This window comes from Thunnus maccoyii, chromosome 19, assembly GCF_910596095.1.
Source record: "Thunnus maccoyii chromosome 19, fThuMac1.1, whole genome shotgun sequence".
In the NCBI taxonomy this organism is placed as follows: Eukaryota; Metazoa; Chordata; class Actinopteri; order Scombriformes; family Scombridae; genus Thunnus; species Thunnus maccoyii.
In genome coordinates, this window is record NC_056551.1 from 18,556,399 (window position 1) to 18,580,378 (window position 23,980).

Genomic DNA, 23,980 nt, shown 5'->3' on the forward strand with positions numbered 1-23,980 from the left:
ATTATATCATATACTAACATAAAGGGAAAAAAAGGCATATACAGTATAGTTGCAGGAGCTCATAGACCACACAGCTGGAAGCAATATATTATGTGTTACAGTCGAGGGTGTTGAGTGCCACTGTTGACAGACTCGGGCTCAGATAGATTCAGACGCCTGTGATTACACAGAGTGAAACTTAACCCCCCTGTTGAGTTTCACACAAATTGCTGACCAATTCACATTTACAAAGAAATCAACCTACACTAAAAAAAAAAATTTGCAGGCATTTTCTTTTATTAGGAAATAAAGAGCTATACTGCATCTCAAGAGACTTGTAAAAAAATTGCGCGCTGTTGATTCTGAAATACTGTCAGGTATGGACTCCCCGGAGATACAGTGAGATCTTCAGGTGGTGATAAAGAAACAGAACAGCTCTGCAGATATTTACATTCAGCTGAAACATGAGGGTGCATTTACTGCCTTTCTGTGGTTAACCACACAAGAAAAAACTGCTGCAGGATTGTGACTAAAGATAAAAATTGTGCAGTATTTCAGGTAAATTGCATAGATTTGATTTCATATTTCTTATGGGGCCACATTATGAAAAAAACATTTTTTTCATTGCTTGTGCTTATATATTTGGGTCTCTGATGTGCCTTCTAACACACAAACAGTGAAATAAGACCACCCAGTCAGTTTGGTGTGGGCTGGCTTGCTCTGTACTCTTGTGATTCAGCAAGCCATTTAGATGTGATGCCCCTTCTTACGTCACAAAGAGCGAAGCTAAACTAGGCTACCAAGCTAACTAAGCTAAGCTAAAGGCGAAAAAGAGCCACAGAGCCACTGCTTGCTGACAGATGGCTGCTGAGCCCCGGCAAGCTCTGCAAGAGAGAGCAGGCCAAGGAGCAGAGCCTTAGAGTCCTGCTGCTGTCTAATGGAGGAATAAACACCCAATTGTGCTCTGATCTGGAGTAGTTTACTGGCAGGAAGAGTTTGTCTTTTAAACTTTTGGGATTAAGTGGATTTATCTTCAATCTAGCTGGAGCTAACACCAGAGTCACAAACTTCAGCTGTACTCTGTAATTTTAAAGTTGTATGTAGACATTTATGTGTATAAACAATAATGTTGCTGCCATATTTATGCCTTTAGAGGACATTATTTTGAGTGTGGATGGAACATCTACAATGTTAGCATAGCTCTGATCGATCTGAACTCCATTCAAAAAACAAGCATTTTAAAAGTTGTTTGCTTGTCGTCTTGTGGACAGACCTGACAAAGGATGAATTCAGGCTTTTTATGAATCAACATCATGATGTAGTTATTTCGGCATCCTTTTGATCCGTTTATTACAATTAAATCACAGCTAAATCTAAGTTTATTTACACTCAAACTGGCCGTTCTGAAAAGGGCTGTTTAGACAGGATGAAAAGGCTGCTGTGGTGCTTGATCCTTGAGGTATTTTGACCAAAGCATATCCGATATATTTTATTAAGACCCCAGGCAACTGTGTTAACCTGTGGAAAAGGGGTATAATATGGCCCCTTTAAGATAGAAATGTGTGTTTTTTGTTATTGTTTGTGACCTTTACCTTCTGTTTAAGCTGCAGGACAGACATCTTGATCTGGTGGAAATCGTCACAGGTGGCTGAGCAAGTTCCAGCATTCATCACATTGTCAGATTTCTCAAAGAGATGCACTGCTGGAAGTTGGGGGGGAAAAAAAACATGTTTCTGTCACAGAAGTTACCTGACAATGTTTCTTTCAGAGAATGCCCAGAAAAAAAGTTTTAAAATATCACCTCACTTACTGAATAAATCAACAGATGTAGATTTTATATTAATGTATAAATCTACACATACTATTAAATATTGTGTTAAAGCAATCCGACTGACCGAACTATAATATGATAACTGTCACGACACACATGGGACTATTTCTGTAACATTATAATGCAAATAAGTATTTAGTGAATTTCAACAACCAAAAGTACCAAACTGGAGGGGTCCAGTCATGCGGTTTTGCATTGCTTTGATGACAGTTTGATGGGTCGTTGCAAACTGTGAGAGTCAATTTAGGGGATTTATGGGACTTGCACTTTAACTCTGCAACTCTATCATTTGCCAGACAAAATGTTGTGGGTCACTTAACATTCTTGATTTAGACAGGAAGGTGCTGTAGTAAATGTGTCAGAGCCTTAGGGAAGTGCACTCTGACTACTGGCTCTGTTGGATGTAAAACAATACAATATTTGAACACATTTTAACATTTTTGAGGAGAACTTGGCGTAACTCAAAGTACTCAGAGGTCAATTTATGATTAAATTCACAACATTGCTTTCTTGATTTATCACCCTCATTCACTCCACCACTCTTTGATCAGAAGCCACATGAAACATTGAAGTTTAAGCAGTTTAAGTGAACAATCTTGATGTTTGTTTCTATCCTGGAGTACAATGGGCCCTCCTCTTAGAATGCATAAATTTAATGGATGAGTGTCTGAACATTATTTTTCACCACTGTGTTATAACGCAGTGGGACATAAAGCAGGAGCATGACTATATGTACCATAATTTCTCACTCTCCAACTTCTCCTGAATTGTTATAGTAGGTAATAGAAGATAAGCTCATGGGAGGAAGTAGCAAATCTGCAGCCTCTGACCGCTTCACTGGCGACTGAATCCAGGGCAAATGTCTTTTTTATCGCCTGGATCATTTGTGATGTTTTCTTCAAATGCATCCAGCAAATCAGAGAGAAGCAGGAATCACAGGGGTAGCAGTAACTTTGGGAGACATAACTGTTCTGACATGCACAAGGAGCTGGGATGTGTAATGACTACCAGGTGTCTTTGTTTGCAATACCCCCTTCTCTCTTTCCTTAGCGCGCGCGCACACACACACACACCGAATAACAATGTGTGGTCACCTCCACATCACAGTCAGATGTGCCCTTGAATAAAGAGAGAATGTCTGAGTAAAAATACTGTTACTCACCTCTCTCCCCCTTGGTGCATGTTTTCCCATCTTCTTCCAGGAAATAGCCTTTCTCACACTCACAGCTGTAGCTCCCCACAGAGTTGATGCAGATTTGAGAGCATGTAGTCATGTTTTTGTCTGCACATTCATCAATGTCTATACGTTGCAGTGACAGAGAGAGACAGAATTAGGACAAGTAAATTAAAGGAAGACAAAAACTCTTTCAGTTTGACATTTGCAAAATAAAATGCAGAGTCTGGAAGTATCTTCAATCTTATACAGTTGCCATCATGTTGGAGAGTGTATGAAAATAAACTGCAGCATTCAGTAAAAGGATAGAGTCAGTATGTGACTGTAATTAACAATGTGATGTATAAAATAACATTTTAATTGATTAATTTAACCTTTATGTAGACAAGATGGTTGAATGAGAGCTGTCAACTTTTAAAGTGTAAAAAAAATAGAAAAAAACCCCCCCTGAAATCAAAACATACAAAACTGCAATTAATGTTAAAGATACAAAACATAAAATAGACATCAAACTAACAATAATGAATGAATATGAGCATGATGTAAAGGCCAGAAAAGAAGAGATTTCAAAAAAGATTTCGAACAGAGCAAAAGAAATTGAGTGATCAAATTCATCATTCTGCTGCAGTTTATTCCATCTGAGTGGAGCAGAATCTTTAAAGGCTTATTGCCAAGCTCAGTTTTGAAATTGGAAATCACCCAAGTTTGACATCCTGTGCTGCAGAATTGCTGTTAGAACGCTTTCACTCGCTATAAACATCTTCTCATTTTAACAGAGGAATTGACTTGATGAGGTGTTGTACAAGGACTCACCCAGACAGTAGGGCTTCTCTCGGTTTCTGTGGCGCTCACGGTCGTAGCGGTAGCCAGGGTAACAGGTGCACACCACTCGACCAAAATGGTCAGTACACTGTTGCTCACAGGGGGCGCCAGCACACACGTCATAGTCTACAGAAATAAATTAAGCATTTCATCTATCTCTCGGTTTATATTTTTCCGCAATCATGTCATGGGTCATTAAACATCCAGTAAAGGTTAAAACAAGAGAAAGTTAAATGAAGTGTATTGAAGGACCTACATGTACGATCTTATGGGACATGATGGGGGAGAATTCAAAAAAAACATCACAAATACACAAGGCAGACATCCAAACAGTTTGGCAAGATTTCCCTACCTTCAGGAATGCACTGGCCCAAGACAAACTTAAAGCCCTTGCAACATTTCTTTCTGAAAGACAGCAAAAGAACATGCATATATGTAAGAAGACAAATCCAAAATACTTTAACATTCACACAGTAGGTCCCATCTTTCCATATGATGTGCATAATATTTGACATGTACCATTAATATAGATCTGAAGAATTTGTTATGATCCAGCGATTCAGTCTGTTTTTACAATCCTGTCTGTTAATGTGGGAAAGATCTCCAAAAAGATAAATGTGGCCAGACTACACACTCACACACACACACACAGGTTTGTGCAGCTATCCTTGAATCCATTCACTTTGAACAGCCTAACCCAAACACTAACCCTAATCATAACCATTTCATGACTAACCTTAACTGGGAACGACGTTTTGCCGCATTAAGACCGGACTTTGGTCCCCATGAGGACTACTGGTCCCGGCAAAGTCAGTGTTTATACCAGAAACGGTCCCCAAGAGGTAACAAAAACGCGCACACACACATAAACACACACAGACTGCAGGTCTCATTGCTGTGTCTGGCCTGCTGTGGCATGTTCGTTCATGTCTGATGATTCCTCTGAATTACAGTTAAAATCCCCCGTTGGGTTGACTATGCTGAATGTGCTGGTTTTTCCAGTTTCTCTTGAATATTTCTCTTTTTAATTCCTGTTATGACCCAATGCTGAACTTTAGCATTCTTGTATTTTCTACTTTTTCTTTCCTGCTCACTTGTATATTTATTTTCTTTAAATCCTCACCTTTTCCATTGTAATCCATACATTTACTAAATGTATGGCAATGATAAATGGATGATAAAAGGCATTACTCTTTATCCAAATGGTTTACATGTGTATTTGTGTGTTTGTGTGTGTGTGTGCGTTGGAGGGGGGGCAAGAGAAAACAATGACCTTTCCTTTTACATCTTCTCTGTTGCATGATTTCTTCCAACATCTGTGGTAAGTTATTTTTTATTATTCTTATTTTATTAATACCATCTAAAATACTTCATTGTTGCAATATTTTATTTGTCACATCATCGTGATGTATTCATTCCTCGCTAACACTCAGCAAAGTGCTACCAGGTGTTGCTTTCAAACAGGAGGTGATAAAAAAAATCCAATTGCACCATGAAGTCATGGCAATACAGTACAGTCACACTTTGATAGTGGTACTGAAAAATGATTACTTTGTAATGCTTTGCAGCTTTTATTCAGATGCAGTTATGATGATCGGGGCATTATATCTGGAAATTCTCCCTTCTGTGCTCATCAGCATTGAGCAAAATAGCGGCAATCTATTTATTCATATATTTAGGTCTGAAAATACTGTATGCACATCCCAACATAATATCAGGTATGTAAGCAAAACAGCAAAAACAATCTTAAGGGAAAAGACGCTACCAAAAAGTCGACTTTTTGGGAGCATCTATTCGGTGTGCAGTCACTTATTTATTTAATTTATTTGGGTAACTTGACTCATCTGAACTCAACCAGGTTATCCATAAAAAACATGACCAAGAATCTACAGCCATGCTAGCTGCTCTGTTAGGCTTTACTTACTGTAGGCACAGTAATGCTTTGAGATAAATGCTAATGTCAGTATGCTAATATGCTCACAATGACAATATTACAGTAACATACTGATGTTTAGCAGGTACAATATTTACCATGTTCACCATCTTAGTTTAGTGTGTTAACCACCGTGAGGCCAATGCCGATGTTATTAGTTTTTCAAGTATTTGGTCATAAACGTAAGAATTGGACAAATTTAAATTATGACTGGATCAGATGGAAAGTTAAAGGATCACAAAAGTTGTTAATTCATCCTGACGGGACATGAATGTCTGTATGAATTTTCATGGCGATCCATTCAATGGTTGTTAAAAACATTCACTCAGATCCAAAAATGTCAACCTCATGACGGTGAAAAATTCAAGGGATCACTGAAGTCAGTTGGCTTCATCTCTGGGAACCATGAATGTCTGCGTAAAATTTCATGGCAATCCATCCAATAGTTTAATGTTGCCATCTCTAAAGCCCCGCCACTGGCCAGGATATAAACTGAACGCCTGCTCGTAAACACCAAGAACATGAGAAGATATGAAAGGAAATAATTTGAATGAATGCATGAGGAAAAGTGAAAAAAAAGCAGGACATGCTATCCATTAACAGTTAAAGTGACACATTGCAGATTGATTTTTGAGCTTTCTTACCTAGATGGCCCTTTAGAGACTTTGGACAGAATCAGGGTGCACGGTACATTTTGAAACCAATGATCTCTTAATCCAGTGTCAGTTTCTCATCCTATGTAGTAAGATTTTCCATTTTGCTACTTCAAAGTTTATTTATGAGCCAAAGGAACCAAATGGTTGTGTCTTCTGAAATAACATCATCACAGAAATATTATCATGGTAAAAAAAAAAAAAAAAGATAAAGCTTGGCAGTGAATTACTTCGCTGACTCTGCACCACTGCAATTCAATGGGTCTACTTTCTACAGCTGATTGCTTTTATAGTCATTTTATCCTTCACATTACAGGATATACAGAGCAGCCAAGTGTCATTCACCACCATAAGAGGGGCTGTGAGGACCTCCCTCACTGCACTTGAGGCTCTCACTGAAGAATATTATGTAACCTGCAACAATCTCATTTTAAGTATTTGCTGATGCTCAACACTGTAGCTCCTGCGGGTGGTTAATGTAGAAGAGGAACAATTCACTGCTCAGGGGGCCCTCCATGACACATTGCAATTCAGTTTGTTTGCATGCATATAAATATACTGTGTGTATATGCGGTGTGGCTGTGTTTCATTAAGTGCGATGTACTGACAGAGGGACAGATGAATGCATAAACTGTATATACAACTCAAATTAAGTGAGTTTAAGTGTTTTGTACATGTGTCTTCAAGGACCTTGTGTAAGAAAAAAAACTATTAACTGGACATCTACGAGATGGATTGGCACAAAATTTTGTACAGACATTCAGGTTCCCAGATGATGTATCCTTGCTTTTCCTCTAGCTCCACCACATTTCTGGTTTTGAGTGAAATGTCTCAATAACTATAAAATCAATTGGTGTGAAATCTGCTCCAGATATTAAAGCTCCCTAGAGGATCAGTTCTAATAACTTTGGTGACCCCCTGACTTTTCACTAGTGCCATTATTAGGTCAAAATTTAATGTGTCTAATACTTTGGTTTATGACCAAATACCTACAAATCTAATGACATTCCATCAGCTAAAGAAACCACTTTGCACTAAACACATGCTTTGTGCAAATAGTGTGCTAACAGGCTAAACTAAGAGGGTGAACATTACACCTGCTAAACATCAGCATGTTAGCATTGTCACTACTGTGAATGTGTTAGCATGCTGGCCTTTTATTACCTCAAAGCAATGTTGTGCACATGTATAGCCTCACAGAGCCACTGGCTGGTTTTCTATTGGTTTTCTTAATAAGAATGATATTTTAAAATTAGTGTTTTTTGTTGTTTGAACTAAATTGTTTAATTTCGGATGTGCTTTTTTAGTATATTTGTTATATAGGTACTGTATGCTAGTTTGTTAAAGTTAGTTACTGGAACAACAAGAATGATTTTATAAATGTATTTATAAAGCATAAAAGATCTGCATTTTCTTTTTTTTCTTTTTTCTTCTTTTTAGGATGGGCCACAATAATTCTTCTATAAACTGCTATACCAGTGCACACCAAATGGTGGATATTTGTTTCCATGTCTGTTGTTTAATAGTGTAAGTTATTATATTCCAAATATGTTGCAGTGGTTTTGGGTGGGAGAGGCTACGACACCCTGAGAGAGTTGATCTGAGGATGGTTTCCTGTGTGACTCAATATTTCATGTCACAATAACATCCCCATGAGGACAGAAGGCACTTATAGCAAACAACCAGCTTAGGAAAATAACCGGGTTTGGTTGAACAATCATGATAAAACAAACATCTATGTCCGTCTCCAAAAGATCATGAAAGAGGCAACAACATCCCATGGAAACTGGATCCATATCTGTGTTGAAGTTCAGTTTTACTGTGCTGTATGTTTTATTAAATTACCATGCTAATTGATTCTCAATACCGTAATATTCTACCTTATTGTCCTTTCTCTCATTATATCATTAAATAAACAAGACTGAAATCTAAGTGGTGTTGGGTTACTTTGTGGATTAAAGCACTTATTAAAACACAATTTAAGTATTATCTCGCATTTTCCATTTATATAAATTGATTTAATTTAAAACGGTTGATTCCTTATGTTATCCTTTTGTTAACCTTTTATATTTTGACATATTGACTTGAAAACAGGCAGACAGGGAGAGGTTGACACGCACAACCACGATGGTAATGATATGACCTGTCTTCAAGTTAAAACAACATGCCTAGTAAAGACTCTGGGTGATGGATACTAAGCTGAAGGTCAATGCACTGAAGCAATACAATAACCTCAAACTAACAACATCATTTGAGTCTGGGGGTGGAAAATCTGTCAGGCCTTTCATATGAAGGATCTGATATGAAGATAAAATACTGATGTATAGATGTAACTATATGCTTTAGACAGAGTTTACAACATACTTAAATGCTGATTTGACATTTAACTGCCATAGACTTTTCTCAAATGGCATATTGGGCTGCTATTGCTTGCAAATGCAAGTGTTTGCAGTCCAAACACACCTCTCCTGGACAGTTAAGTGTTTATGTAGCTTGGGGTAAAATAGTGATGTTTTCCGATGGTTAAGGCCAAGTTAACTCTTTTAGAAGTAACTCTTTTAATAAATGCAGTTTGTATGAAGACTGTGAATGAACTCTCCAACCCCTGCTAGACAGCACTGATGCTTAAATCGAAAAGGATATAATTCTTTCCAAACAGCTTTGTCTAGATTTAAACAACTGTCTGAGTCAATATCTGGCATCGATCCCCCCGAAGCTACTTAACAGTCCACCTCAGCTCCCCTCACAACAGCAGAAACAGCTCAGATTAAAGTCACTCTCCACAGTGACACACCAGGGGACAGTCACAGAGCATGTTTTTAATGTTCTTTTTGTTGTTTTTCTTACTTTCCAAAAGATGGATCTTGCAATAATTAGAGATGTAACTCTTCATAATATTCAGTACACAAAACAGGACCATGCTGTGTCATGGTGCACAGCTCCTTAGCACCTTTCATAACAACAGCTAAGAGTACAAGCTTGTTAGCTGCTCATGTATTTCATGCAAATTGGCAAATAAATTCAAAACACACGTGGAGTTCATTAAAATTCATGAGTGAGAGGACGAGGGGAAAGATACCCTAAATGCACTCATGACACTTTTCTACAAGAATATCAACTACCTTTTGACTCCAGACACACTAATCTGTGAGCACTGCACTTGTTCAGAATAATCAGGACATCACAGACAATCTGATTGTTTGGCCACCTGTGCCTTTTTTCACCTAAAGGTTATTTCATTTTGCTAGTGATCCATATCACTTTACAGGGGCCCCCTGAAATCTAGACATAGATTAGTCTGACCTCAGTTACCTCAGGTTAACCACAAGCACTCTAATTACCTTATAAACAGAGGACCTCCCCTGAACATGCTGGACCGGCATGTCGAGGCTTTGTTTTGTGATGAAACACACTAATTCACACCAGCACATGTGAGTAAAAGTGGAAGCAACTACAGAATGAATAAAAGTCAAAAAAGCGCACGTACAGTACATGCACCTTCACACGAGGGGCCCTGTTCTTAGCCACATCCCAGCATGCTCTTCTGTCTAACAGGCATAACAATTACAAAACTAATGGGTAACACACACACACACATGCACACAGCTGTGAGCGTGCAGTCTCCTCAGTGGACGCTTATTTGTCTAGCAAATGCTGCCAGTGATACACAATAACACGTCTGCATTCCACACAAGAGAAGATGTTTACCAAAGTGGAGAGGACACAATTTCTACACTCATGCTGATTAGCCTGCTCAATCTGAGCAGAGAGGATAAGTGCGGCATAAAAGATACACAAATCAGTCAATAATTCAGTCATTTTGATAATATTGTAATCACCGTTTTTTAAACAAAAATGTCAAACATTCTCCAGTTCCAGCTCCTCAAATGAGAGCAAATTGAATGTCTTTGGACAAAACAAGCAATCTGAATATTATTCACAATTTCTGTACATTTTATAGACTAAATGACATTGATTAATCAAAAAAAATAACGATTGACAGATTAATCAGTCATGAAAATAATCAGTACTTGCATTCCTAAAGCATTCAAATGTATTGCCTTGATCTTAATTTATTTTAATTATCCACATATTGTAGATTTTTGTGGCAAGGTGCTGTATGCTGCACTGTAGCATAATGAGAAAACAAAGGCTTCGAGCAGAATAATAAGGAAATGAGGGTGAGGTTAATATTGATAATTATAAGGATTTGGGAATTGAGAAAACAAAATCAGCTAATATGGCTGAAAGGTTTGTTGAACTTTTACACACAGTTTGCACATGAAGTAATATGTATCTACAATATGTCATTAGTCAAGACAGATAAAATAATTTAACAGGGTTTAAAGGTTTCATATACATTAAATGTATTCCTTCCTATAGTAAAAAAAAAAAGTTAATGTATGTGGGAAACTTGAAACACACATGTTCCCATCAGATAACATCATTTGACTGAAAAAAATGCTGACAGAGTTTCTGAGATAATCACGAGTTGCAGTCCAAGTGTTTTATAGTGCAGCTGATCTTCTCCTCACTGTGTTTACCATCAACTTCCCGAGAGATGTGATCTGACTCTATCCAAAAATCAGAGTGTCCAAGGAGTCTTCATGGATCATTTTCACACTAGTCCTCATGCTCCACCTCTATACTACCTCACGCTCAGTCTCAGCAAGAAGAGGCTGCAGGTTTTTCCATGAAACTCCTCCGCAACATGTCACTACTGACGAGATCACGGTGGCTCCAGCCTTACACTGCCAAGAAATTTGTATGAGTCTTAGTCAGCTGATTCTTTTGCAAAACCTGCAACGAAGGCACAACCCATTCAGTATGTTTGCACAAAACCATCTGTTAGATCAGACCTTTCCTCATCAACAGCAGCTCTGCCCCAAATTCTTTTTCAAGCTCCAGTCTCTTGTCTGTACTGCAGTCTGCACTGTACTCTTCAGCCTTCAGTTGCTTCATCTCACACATATGGAGTCTCCTCAATGAATTCTCCTATGTCACCCCCTTCTTATAGCAGTTAATATTAAATCCAAAACCGTGGCGCTGGCGTTCTAGACAACAATTTAATCCACAACACAACTGTTCATTTTTTGTGCACTCTACAAATACAGTATACTGCTTACTTAGTATTCAGTACCCTCCACTAGCGGGGGGGGTCGCTCTCAACTGTGCACAGCAGGATCACTCATTGGTCCTCTGCTGTAAAAAGAAAAACTTGTTTGCTAAACCATCCTGAACTTTTCAGTTATCTCCAATTCAAAGGTGGTTAGATAATGCTGTGCAGAAAAATGTGTCACAGATACATCAAATTGTACAAATGGTCCTGATATGGCATTCAAATGTTTCACTCTTATCTTGAAGAAGAACAGAGCTGAAAGAATGATTGCCTGATGTGTTAGGAAAAGAAAAATAACCCCAGTGTTTTAGCAGTGAGAGAAGCTCACAAGGGATAATGACACTAATGATAATCACAGGTATTGTGAATAGAAATGTTAGGCATGTGAGACATGTGCTTTGCTGTTTGACCTTTCTAAAAAAATACTATACATTTAGAAATGTAGAGTGTGAGTAAACAATGATGCTTCTGTATACAGTACTACTCTGAGTGCATCAAGTCGTTGGTGTTACTTGCTACTACTGGTTGTTGAATGAATCTCAGTAAATATTTGTCCTTTAAAGAGGGTGAACAGACAGGAGGAAAAACTGAATATACTGGATTATGTCTGTGCTAAAGTAAAAGAATGTCTTCCCTCTTCTTCTTCAGCCAGAGACCAGTCATCATGTAAGCTCTAATATTTGACCCTCACACTTGATTTGCAGGATAATGACACTGCTACAGTTTATCAGCCGTTGGAGCCGTTGTGTGTCCTTGAGGCATTTGAAGATCTCACCATGGGGTTCTGGTCTTGCTGATATCTTATGGACTGAGTGAGCAATTGAATGATTGAGGAAATAATCATCAGATTCATCAATAATGAAAATAATAAATCTTGTCTCCAAGAAATTATGTTCATATGCTAGAAACATAATGCTACATCTTCTCTAAACATAGAAAATGTTGTTAATTAACGTATTTGGCAAGTTGCAAAAAATGTTGATACTGAACATCTGAGTGAAAAGTTCAGAGACAACATATTTCTTTCTTTCTCCACCAAAATATCAGATTTTGCAGTACAATAGCCACAAGTAATAACTACAGCATCATTGACCTTTTTATGGTTATGTTCAGGCAGCACTTGGTTAAGGTAATGGAAAAATCACAGCCTTGGTTTAATACAGAATAAATCTGCAATGACATGAAGCACAACATCAGCATTTAAACAAAACCACGATCTTCCACTAACCTTAAACATAGTGTTTTGTTGCCTAAACCTAACCACACACAGGACTCAAGAAGTTATCCCCCGTCTCTGCTGAGAGACAGGGGATCACAGAGTCCTGCGTCTGGTATGTAGCGCTTCATTCATTCGAAAAAATGTTGCCTCTGAACATAATCCAGCGATTACATTTGCCAACGCAACGTAACTGGGAATACAGTTTAGTTGTATATAAACGTAATTTCTCTGAGACAGTGTTGAAATAAAAGTGTGTTGCTGTTATACTTGGACAAACATAATATAATGTTAAGATATTTCCAAATATTTCTACATATGCCTTGTTGTACCTCAAAGGAATTGTGTGTCCAAAACCTTGTAACAAAAAAAGTTACGCTTAACAAGTTTAACCCACTCCTATCAAAATATGTTCCTCTGACTGATCAATATTGTCACAGCAAAAATTAGTACGGAACCAAAATATCCATTTTCAACAACAGAAAATGAAACTTTAGATTAAACAAAGTGATTTGTCTGATCTTCTTATGATCATCATGGGTTTCTCATTCCATAACTTGTATGTACTACTGATTAAAAGAAATAAATAACAACGTGATTCACAGGATATTTAAAATTGTGTTATTGTTAAACACACATAAGGCCACAAACTCTCTCAGTCATTCTTAAAAAACATGCAGACAAACAGGCATACCAGTGCACACATACACACACACACAGACACACACACACAGACAAAAATATCCCTCTCTGTAGCTTCAGGGTCACAGAAATGTATTAAAAACAAATGGACAAAGGTGCACTGGAGTTTGTAAGGCCTCCTGCTTTGGACATTTGTTCAGGGGATTCACATTATGTCATTTAGAAATAAAACTCCAGCCTGTCAAAATGTGTCCTATTTTCTCTGAGCACATGCTGGTTGTCAAGACAAACAGGAGATAAAGTTAAGCAACACATTACACAGCAAGACAAAACTACAGTATATAAAGGGGGACAGTTAAATGTGCCAGTGCTTTATCGAAAAAAAAAAAATTTATAGGAACACATAAAAACACAAAGTCCCGAGTTTACATCTTCAGAATGCCTGGATACTCTTGAGCTTTCCGCACCTCTAGACTGAAAAAAACCACACACTCTTGGAAAGGTCATTTATTGTGCTAAAAATACTACACTCAGAAGAGGAAGAAATCAGACATCGGGGATTGTTGTACACCAGAATTTTCTCTATGGGGGCAGGCTTTTAGTCATGGTTCTTACTATGATGCACATTCCTCCGAGTCTTTCAGATGTGTTACTGTAACTTCAGCTATGATATATTACGTCCCATTGTTGTCAGCAATCATAATGTAATTACGTACAACTTTTTGGAGATACCAAATAAGGTAAATGATGCTGGAGAAATATTTTTCCACAAGCTGATATCTGTCTGCTGGAGGCAAGCCATTACAGACAACAACAGTTGTAGCATTGTAACCCCAAAGCACTTAGCTGTATAACTCAGCGTGAAGACTAAAGGGACATTTCATATACTGTGGGTTCCAACAACAACTCAGCTGTTCGAGAGCTTCATAGGAGCAATGAAATTTATAGGAGAAGGGACAGGCTAGTTGTTACTGGCGCAATATACCTCTACTAAAAAAATATAGCATGTTTAATGTTTTATGTTATATGTTCTAGGATAAAACTAGAGGAAATATTGGAATAAAGATTAATGTGAGGAAAATTGATTGCTGCAGAGTGCAATGTTTCTTAATTGCTGATGCTTAACCCTCCATCATAAACCTCAAAAAAGAATGTATAGTTCATAGTTTCCTCTAAAAGCTGCCAGTATATTAAAGTTGCATCTATCAATTTCTGTCCACTAGGAGGCAGAAAAACTACAAAACAAGCTGCACCAGACACATGTTATCGCCTTACAAAACTCCTTTGTCTAACATGTTGGAAAACAACTGCTTACTTTATTTATTTATTTGTTCATTTAACAAGGACAAAGGACAGTCATTGAATGTCCCAGAGTTAGCTAGACAGCTAGATTTGATCAGCAGTCCCTGTGCAGGCAAATCCACACATGACTTCACGTCAAGGAGGAACAAAGCAACATTACAACCACATCAGAATCAATAAAACCAAAACAGTCAACTTAATGAGGCTAAAAGGCTCAACAAAGCAACGCATGAGATAACTCTCAGTGGGTTCATCACTGAAAGCAAATCCTTTCACATTACACGCCATGTAGTCATCTGATTGAATTTCAATATGCAAAACACTGAAGGAAGTCTTGACTACACCATGACCACCCAGTCATGACTCCTGTAGTTACTGCTGACGTCAAGGGGCCAGTATTAAAACCTAAATTAGACACAAATTATGATTCAAAGTAAAGTATTTAAAACATATCTGGAGGGGATCTTAAAAGTTACACAATGGCATGGTATTAGAGAAAGAAAGACAGGCCACACTGGGCACATAAGACAACACTTCTTCTGCAAAATAAATACAATCTAGTAAGCCTTTTAAACCACAGATATGCTCTTGAATCAAAATGAATTGCTCTCTGCAATGTTGTTTCTATCTATATTCAAGCTGAGTGCATTTATGTCTGTCCAGAGAAATAATGGCGCCTCATTTGATCACTAACATGGTACATTAACATAACCTATTGGTTAATGACTGTTTGAACTCAGTCTTCATGGCCCGTGACAGTCACACAGATTTGGTACAATACTCTTTGGTAAGGTCCCTCATTTAAAACAAACACACAGTCTGGATTGAAAATTGTGCAAACGCATTGCTCAATTTGATATCACTAATTCAAAACTCTTTTGTTTTCACTTTCTCTCTTGTGACAAACTGGTAACGGGAAGGCGGCCTGGTAAAAGTAAAAAAAAAATGTAGGAAAATATGCAGTCAGAGTTTGTAAAAACAAGGAAAGGAAATCATTGCTGGTAATTACATCGAAGTCTTCCTTTGTGGCCAATCTAGGCTATTAAAAGAAGTGTACTGTATGATCACTCCAGTGAATCATACTGTAAGTGCTTTCCCTTCCCCAGAAAGCATGTCTCACAGTGACTGCACATATCCGCATGGTTTGAGTGTGAGGCTCACGATGGTGAGCCCACACTAATAGTACAAATCAAAAAGGCAGGGTGTGTTTACCTGGCTGTTAGTGTGTGTAACCTCCGGATTAGTCTGCCAATGGAAAACATGACTTTCTGCCTGCCTGACCAATGTGCAACAATATTACAATTACCGCTACAATACACATCAAACGAACAATATCTACATTATGTGTGGCTGAAAAGGGTTCATTTGAAATAACTCTCCATATTACTACTCAAGCCATGTACAGCACTCCTACTGTGCTGGCATCAGCAACACAATACAACAAAACTCTCTCTCTGCACCAAAGAGCTTCAGCTTCACTCAGCTTTGGCGGACAGCTGGAGCAAAAGTACTACCAGTTGGCTAAAACGGAGGCAGCCTGAGCCTCTTTGTTGCTTTTCTTCAGTGGTGTATGCACTTCCTGCAAATCAGATTTGACCCTAACAACATGTTATAAAATATAAGGTAATCCAAATCTGTCTGCTTTCATATGACATTTTCAGTTGAGAAAACTGAATTTTCATTTATATAAACTTTCACTTAAAATGTTGAGGACCAGTGCAGAGCTGTGTGTGATGTCTCTGGTTCTGACACCTCAGGAAATTATCCAAAGCACTGCTGTCTGTGGCCTGTTACAGTAAACCGTCATCAGCCCTTCCATGTGTTTCTAACTCAAACCATTCAACTGGACACAGGCCAGATATTACCAATCCCCTCCAAAACCCTGGAGTTACTGTGAATGCATGCAAACTTCAGGGAGATGCAAAAAAGAATCTTGAAGGGATTATTAGTAATGTAATTCCTGTGTTATGATTCACAGATTTAAACACTCATTACGTTAACACTGTGTTAAAAAAATAAGCTAAAAAACAAAGAGTGCTACATGAACAGCCACGCAAAAAATTCCAATGTAAAAATGGATTTAAGAAAACCGTTCCCTGAAGACCTGGCCTCCTGAAAGGTGAACTAAAGTCAACAGTAGTTTATGACAGATTTTTTTGCCTTCAAAAGAGAATGTATTTCACCATAGATTTTGATGTAAAAAGCAGATGTTCATTCAGACTTTCAAGTAGTCGGAGTGAGTCTTTCGTGTCAATAAATCCTCCTGATGATTTAACAAGAAATATATTAAATACAATGAAAAAGAGCTCTCAATTGAGAGAGAGCTCTCAATCAATCTACAATCAATTTAAGCCACACAGGAATGGAACTCCACACCGCTATATAAGAGAGAAATCAATACAATTTACTGACTGAGAAACTGGGAAAAAAGGCAGTAATCACACTTGTGGACTTTAAATTGAGTGTTTGAAAGGTGTGAGAGATGACAAGGGGTGATCAGGTGTAGAGGACGACTATAGATGTTTAGATTTGTGACATTTGTGGTTTGGATGATCTGTTTTTGTCTTGTGGGTTCGACTGGTAAACGTGCTGAGCTCTGTTTTGCTTTGTGGTTCATCTTTTTGTTCATTCTGCCAAGTGACTCTTGATTGTAATGTGATCAGAGTGAACAGATATGCGTTAAATGGAGGCTTTCTGATATAAGCTTTGACCTATAGTTGTAGTGTCATTGTGGTCATTGACTATTATGTCTAGATTTGAGATGGATACAGTATTATATATCTGCTTTTATTTGTTTTGTTGTCATGACATGCAATGTGCAGTGGTGGAAAGTAACTAAGTCCATTTACTCAACTATTGTACTTAAGTACAAGTCTGAGATACTTAACTTGAGTATTTTCATTTGATGCCACTTTATACTTCCACTCCACTACATTTCAGAGGGACATAGTGTACTTTCTACTCCACTACATTTATTTGACAGCTTTAGTTACTTTTCAGATGAAGATTTAACATAAAATATCATAATGATGAGTTTATAAATTACACTGCATTACTAAAGATTAAACCAGTGGTTCCCAAACCTTTTGACTTGTAGTCCTTTACAAAGAATCAGTGTGTATTTGTAGCTCTTTCTCATGGTTCAGATGTCTCTGAGTTGTTTGCAGTTCCACCAAAGAGACATTTCCCCTCACAATACTTTGTTTAATAGAGGTAGAATATTACAGCCTGATTTCCTGCAAAACAAGTACTTTTACTTTAATGCTTTAAGTATTTTTTGCTGCTCATACTTATGTACTTTTTCATGCAGGACTTTTGCTTGTAACAGAGTATTTTTGCACTGTGATATTGCTACTTTTACTTGAGTAAAAGATCTGAATACTACCACTACTGGCAATGTGTTAGTAACTAAGATGTATGGTATGTGATGTATGCTGGTACACTTGTGGTTTTGTGGATTTAATGTTATTTTAATACTTGCAGGTGGTGAAATTTGATATTCTGTCCAGGGACCACACATGAAAATTAGCTTGGTTAACTTCAATTATGATTTAATGTCAAGTTTATTAATGTGCACGCTCTCTGAAAAATAAAACCCTCTTGAATGGAGCACTTGAGAGAAGAGGGCAAGTTGAGGAGGATGATAAATATCTGGGTAATTTAAACAGACTGACGTGATGTACTAGCTCTACAGTATAAAACTACAGTATAATATGGTCCTGACAGATGGACAAACACACTTATGATGGCAGTGGTGAAGATCATAAAATCAAACTATGACTGACACGAATATATTGAAATTCAGCGGCACACAAGCAAAATTCTCAATGGACGGGGCAACATCTGTGCTGCCAAAAAGCACCAAACACGAAGCCCTTTTTCCAAAATGTGTTATTATTAATGGTGAATGCAGCAGCTGTTTACAATTTAAAATGAGTGGTACTCGGCTGTGTGTTCACTGGTGCAGGCAAACATTTCCTTTGGTTAGTTGATGTCCTTCAGGACTAATAAATTAGTGGCTTATTCTTTTCTGTAATGGAAGAATAAATTAAGGCTTCAAGTGGCCCAATGATGAATAACAATTGGCTATGAAAAAATTACACACTGAGTTGAAACACACACCCAATTTCTTTCCATTAGCTGATTAACTTGTCAAGAAGTTCCTGTTTCATAGAAATGGGTGTACAAATACTGATTGTTATGTAAAGTGTTGCTATATTATTATTGTAAAGATGTAGTGTTATTTTAGTATATCTTTGCAAAAATATGTTGAATACAACTAGAGCACAGTCTTGGAGAGCAAAGCGGAGGCATGGAGGCAGAAAACCACAACCTGTGGTCATACATCACCACATCTCTTCACCACAGCATGACCAAAGCGTGGCCACATAACAGTTCACTGTGGAGAGAAACAGATGGATGAATGAGCATCAGCCAAAAGAAACAAGAGTAGGCTTTCAAGTCGCTAAAGTACTTGTTGAAACATGGTTTAGAGAAGGAAAAATGCTTGTGATCTGAAAATAACAAGTTGAATGTAATCAGACATGGCCTAAAAAAAATCACCAAACAACAAATAAATGTTACAGTTCATTACATTTAGGATGTACTATCATTTAGCAAGTATTCAAAACTGTTACTTAAGTCAGAAAATGAAGCGTGTATCAAAATGTTTCATGTTGTCACAGCAACACCAGCACTCATTCTTCAATTCACATAGATGCCAGTTTCTTACACCTGTTTCCAGGGGTGTATTGGGAATTGTGATTGGCCAGTGAGCCCAGTCCTGGAACACACACACAGCACGCTCTCATGCACACCCTTAATGACAGGCTCACAGAGAGGGCCGTTAAAGAGACAGTCAGGGCCGGTAAAAACTTTATGGATTTTTTGACGGCCCACCGATGCGGCAGGCACTGGGATTTGTCCCAGTATGCCTGAGGTCCAGTATACCACTGCCTGTTTCTATAATACATTAACAAACATGTACTTAAGCAATTACACTCAGTTACAGTGGACAAATTGATGCATTATGGTAATTTCTTTTCACATTCAGACTTCCATTTAGATATTCAGCCAGTAACTTACTTGCACTGTGTACGTGCCTTTGAAGATGTGGAGTCTTTGACAGAGAGAGAACATCCATCTCCATTTACAGTCTGTCCTTGACGTGCTTTAACCTACTGTTTGATTACTACTGTGTAGTATTGAAATGTTTGCGTTCTGTCATCTAAACAACTGCTGTCAAACTGTTCTGATAAAACAATTTCAGGCATCAGGAGACTTTATAAACCATTTGAACTCTCAAAGTCATGGTCTTTCCGGTAACAGCATGTTTCGTATTACAATCTTCTTTCAAATGGAAACAGATGGCAAAACGCATTTGTATGGAACCAAAGCAAATTATAATCTATCCAGTAAAACTAAGAAAGCTCAAATAATAAGTCTGATTACGGTCTGAAAAGAAACACAGACATGTTTTTAATTATTGAAAGAAAGAAAAAAGGGAAGCCTTTCATTTCTTATTTGTGTGTGAGGAACGTACGGATGTTGGATCATATTTATGGATTTGATGTCTTGGTGTTTGACATTTTGAGTGAAAAACATAAAATGGTGAATTCAAGGAAGGTTATGAACACCTGTATACTTCTGACATACCACTTTAATTCATGAAGTGCTATGCACCAAAGACATAGAAGAGAAGTGGAGAGAGAGGATGTTTGTCTCTGCTTGTGCGCTACATCAGTCACTAAGGAATGCTCCTTAACACTAACATGTCCTCCCCTGCTTTCAGCATGATAACTTACACACAGTGCATCTTCCTCAGTTCTTTTTAAGGAATGGGAAGTGCATGGGCTCCATCTTTTACCTAATAGGGCAAATCACTGTTGCAGTTTAATTGTTGACAAGCCTGTGGTTAAACAGCTCTTTCACACGATGGAAAAACACAATTCCAAACACAATATACAACTTCAACCCCTTACAGAGGCAAAGATGAATACAAATCAAACTTGAAAAACCTGACTCCACCTCCCACTCCCTTCATAGTTCAACACTGAGTCTGAGAATTTCCAACAGCACACTAATATATTAATGACAGGACCTGCAGAGATCACTCACAGCCAAATTGGCCCGACTTCTATAACAATATTATTGAAAATTTAGTGCAAAGTGCGACACCAATAAAAGTGACAGAGAACAATGGCCGTCTTTAGGATGTGTGGTCTTTGAATTATTAACATCAAGATAAATAATATTTCTTTAGGACTAAAGATACTAAAAATTGATGAGCCTTAGGACGGGTATTTGGAAAAAAACAAGTGATAATCATAAATAAGTCGATGAACAATAACAATACTTTTCTCATCTCTGCATCTCATCTCTATATATCTAATTTTACAACAGGAACATGCATTACATCCAGGCCTCAAGTCACATTTTTCTCTACAAAGCAGTGGAAAACACTTTGATGCATAAAATCTGTTGATATCTTATGATGATAGTATAAAACATCAACTACATGAACTCTTTGATTTATAATTTCTTACCAATCATTTGGTTAATGACACTGAAAGCATCCTGTCACTAATGTGGTGCAACACAGCAATAAACATACAGGTTTATCTTCTTACCTCAGTTTAAAAAGCAAGACCTTTTCTAAGTAATGATGTATTTACAATGAGGCCTAGTATTGGTCCAGAAATTCACATGCAGTTGCAACTAATCTCACCTGTGCAGGTTATAGTGAGACGTACACATGAGCACACAGGATGATAATTAATCAAAACTGCAAATGTGCAAAAATAATCAAACGACCGCAATGCAATAAATAACCTGATTGTTACAATTTTCCCTGAGGGGCAACAACTGGCATAAGTTTAGAGTTGATATCATTGAAAACATCACGATTAGACATGTTCAATAAGCACATAAATCAATGGGTTGACTAATGAGAAGCCAAATAAAAAGCTAAACATTTCACCTCTGATCAAGCTGCCTAGTGGTGGTAAAGTAAAATAAATGCAGCAAATTTAACATAGCTTTAATAATGAACATGGTGATATCTATTCACAACAGGAAGTTATCAAGGAAGGAAGTTATTACGCCCTTGTCTTCAATCAAATGTATGGAAGCAGATTACTGCAGTAAGAAGTTGACACTCAAAACAGCCTGTTCACTTGCAAGTGGAAGAGCTCAGAGTGCATTGGATGTTTATGGACACAAAGTCACAGTAGGTGAGTATGGTGTTTATATGGGCCGAGCGGCTCTCCAACTATAAGGGAAGCATTTTCACAGTTTGGAAATGAACTAAACTGAATTCATTGGCCAACAGAAGATCAGAAACAGGACGAAATGTTTTGAACTTCATCCATGAATTCATACTGTCTGACTTACTGAGAATATAATGTGCTGGGAAAAAAGATGTGATCATCTCACCTCCACTGACTCTAAGCTCATTATTCATCAAATTGATCCACTGGGGAGAATTATTCATCAAAAACAGATAGTACTATGAGCAGGAAGACTTTGCATCTGGTCGACATGCAACATAAAGTCACACGTGTTTTTGAGTCATCTAGGGTAGTGATTATTTTCATTATTGACTAATCTGCTGATTAAATGTATCAACTTTGACACCAGAGGAACGCAATTCCATCCCTACTGTGTACTTGTGTATGGATGGGTTGACAATAAAGTTCTCTTGAGGCTTGATTATTTTCTCAAATAACCGTTCAGTCTGTATGGCAGGAAGTAAAATGATGAATTCAAAATGTTTGTTTTGTCCAAACAACAGTTGTAAACCCAGAGACATATTCAATTTACTATATAAGACATACTATATGCATATATAAGACAAAGAAAAGAGGGAAATCTTCACATTTAGGAGGCTGGAACAAGCAAAGTTTACAAATTTCAGAACTGAAATGATAAATTTATTATTAAATTTTCTGTTGATCGACTAATCCGTTTATTAACTAATGGTTTCAGCTCTAGGATCAACAAACAACAAAAGAAAAATGAATGAAAAATAAAAACAAGTCAGTGCTGGTATTTCATTGGCCATCATTCTGTACTGTACATTATGTCAAACTAGGATCATTTGCTCAGGACGGCAGCTGACCTCCTTCTCCTCCTCCTCCTGTGCCTTTTTATCCTTTTTAACTTTCAGCTGTGTGGGAGCTGTCATTTAAGAGCAACACCAAATGTTCATGTCAACTACACAGAACAGTCTCTGTAATACAGCAGTCCACTTCACTTAACAGACTTCATATCCTCTTTCTGTATATTGATAGAAAACAGATGCTGTCTTTTCTTTGACAGGACATTATGTATCATTTCAAGGATTTGGTTTATGATGAATTATGGGATATGTCTGACCACAGACTTATGGTTGTGTCAGTTATTTAGCAGATGTATCCAGTAGTTTGTAGAAGCAAGGCTTTATTGCACTTTAATAATAGATAATAGATATATAATGTGATGGAATACATTAGACCAGCAACTTTTACTCTTCCCTCTTTTTGTAATCTATGTACCGCAGTGCTGAGGAACAGTGCCAGGTACTGTAAATCATTTCAGGCATTTTTGATTGGCATGATTTTCTGTGACGTTATCTCATTCTACATCTACTGAGGCTAATTCCGGTAAACTCTGTTTCACTCGAGGAGCTGTTGAGAAACAGCTTGGACTCATTCCATGCTCCTTCCTCAGACAACTTATTTACTTTATCGAGATGCATTTTTTGAATTTTCAAATGTTAAACTGTAATAACTGATAATGTTGTCATTACTAAAAAATGTGTGGTTTAAAGCAAATCAAAAAAGAAATATTTTGTTAGTTATTCCAGGTGTTTTTGAAAAATCACAATGTGCCAGAATCATCACACTTTGGAAACACTAAGAATAACATTCACCAAAACACTGTTTACAACAGAAAAACAGCTACAGTAAGTGTATTATGGGTTTGCTATTTTAGTTCAGAGCTATCTTTAATCTTTTCCATGAACTGTGCTGCTGTCTTTTTTGGTCTACACACAAGTAGACAAGACTTGACAAGTACACTTGACAGGTCTCCTAACTGGTTCTTTGATGCATATCCAGTAGCATACATGAAGCTTGATAATTTGATTTTTAAGTAATAAAGAAAAGCATTTATACTGTAGAGAATGTCTGAAACTGGGAGTAATAATTTTAAATTGCCTAATATTTTCCATCTCCCTCATGTGCAATCAACAATTATACGTACTTATCAACATGCAGTATGTATGATCTCAACTAGAAGCTCTGTGACGGCAGACATTCAAAATAGTTA

At 37.5% G+C, this 23,980-nt stretch overlaps 1 protein-coding gene across 5 annotated transcripts in view; it reads right to left on the reverse strand.

The window, feature by feature from the left end:
* Window positions 1-23,980, reverse strand: part of ccbe1 (collagen and calcium binding EGF domains 1) — a 40,128-nt gene that overhangs the window by 8,758 nt on the left and 7,390 nt on the right. For 4 of the 5 annotated variants that reach the window (XM_042396124.1, XM_042396127.1, XM_042396126.1 and 1 more), the window contains 4 exons: window positions 4,159-4,211; window positions 3,798-3,932; window positions 2,973-3,110; window positions 1,572-1,681 (listed from right to left, as the gene is read on the reverse strand). In XM_042396124.1, the coding sequence (XP_042252058.1) occupies window positions 1,572-1,681; window positions 2,973-3,110; window positions 3,798-3,932; window positions 4,159-4,211 (436 nt within the window). The remainder of the gene's footprint in view (window positions 1-1,571; window positions 1,682-2,972; window positions 3,111-3,797; window positions 3,933-4,158; window positions 4,212-23,980) is intronic. The other variant, XM_042396128.1, reaches the window with a different exon arrangement.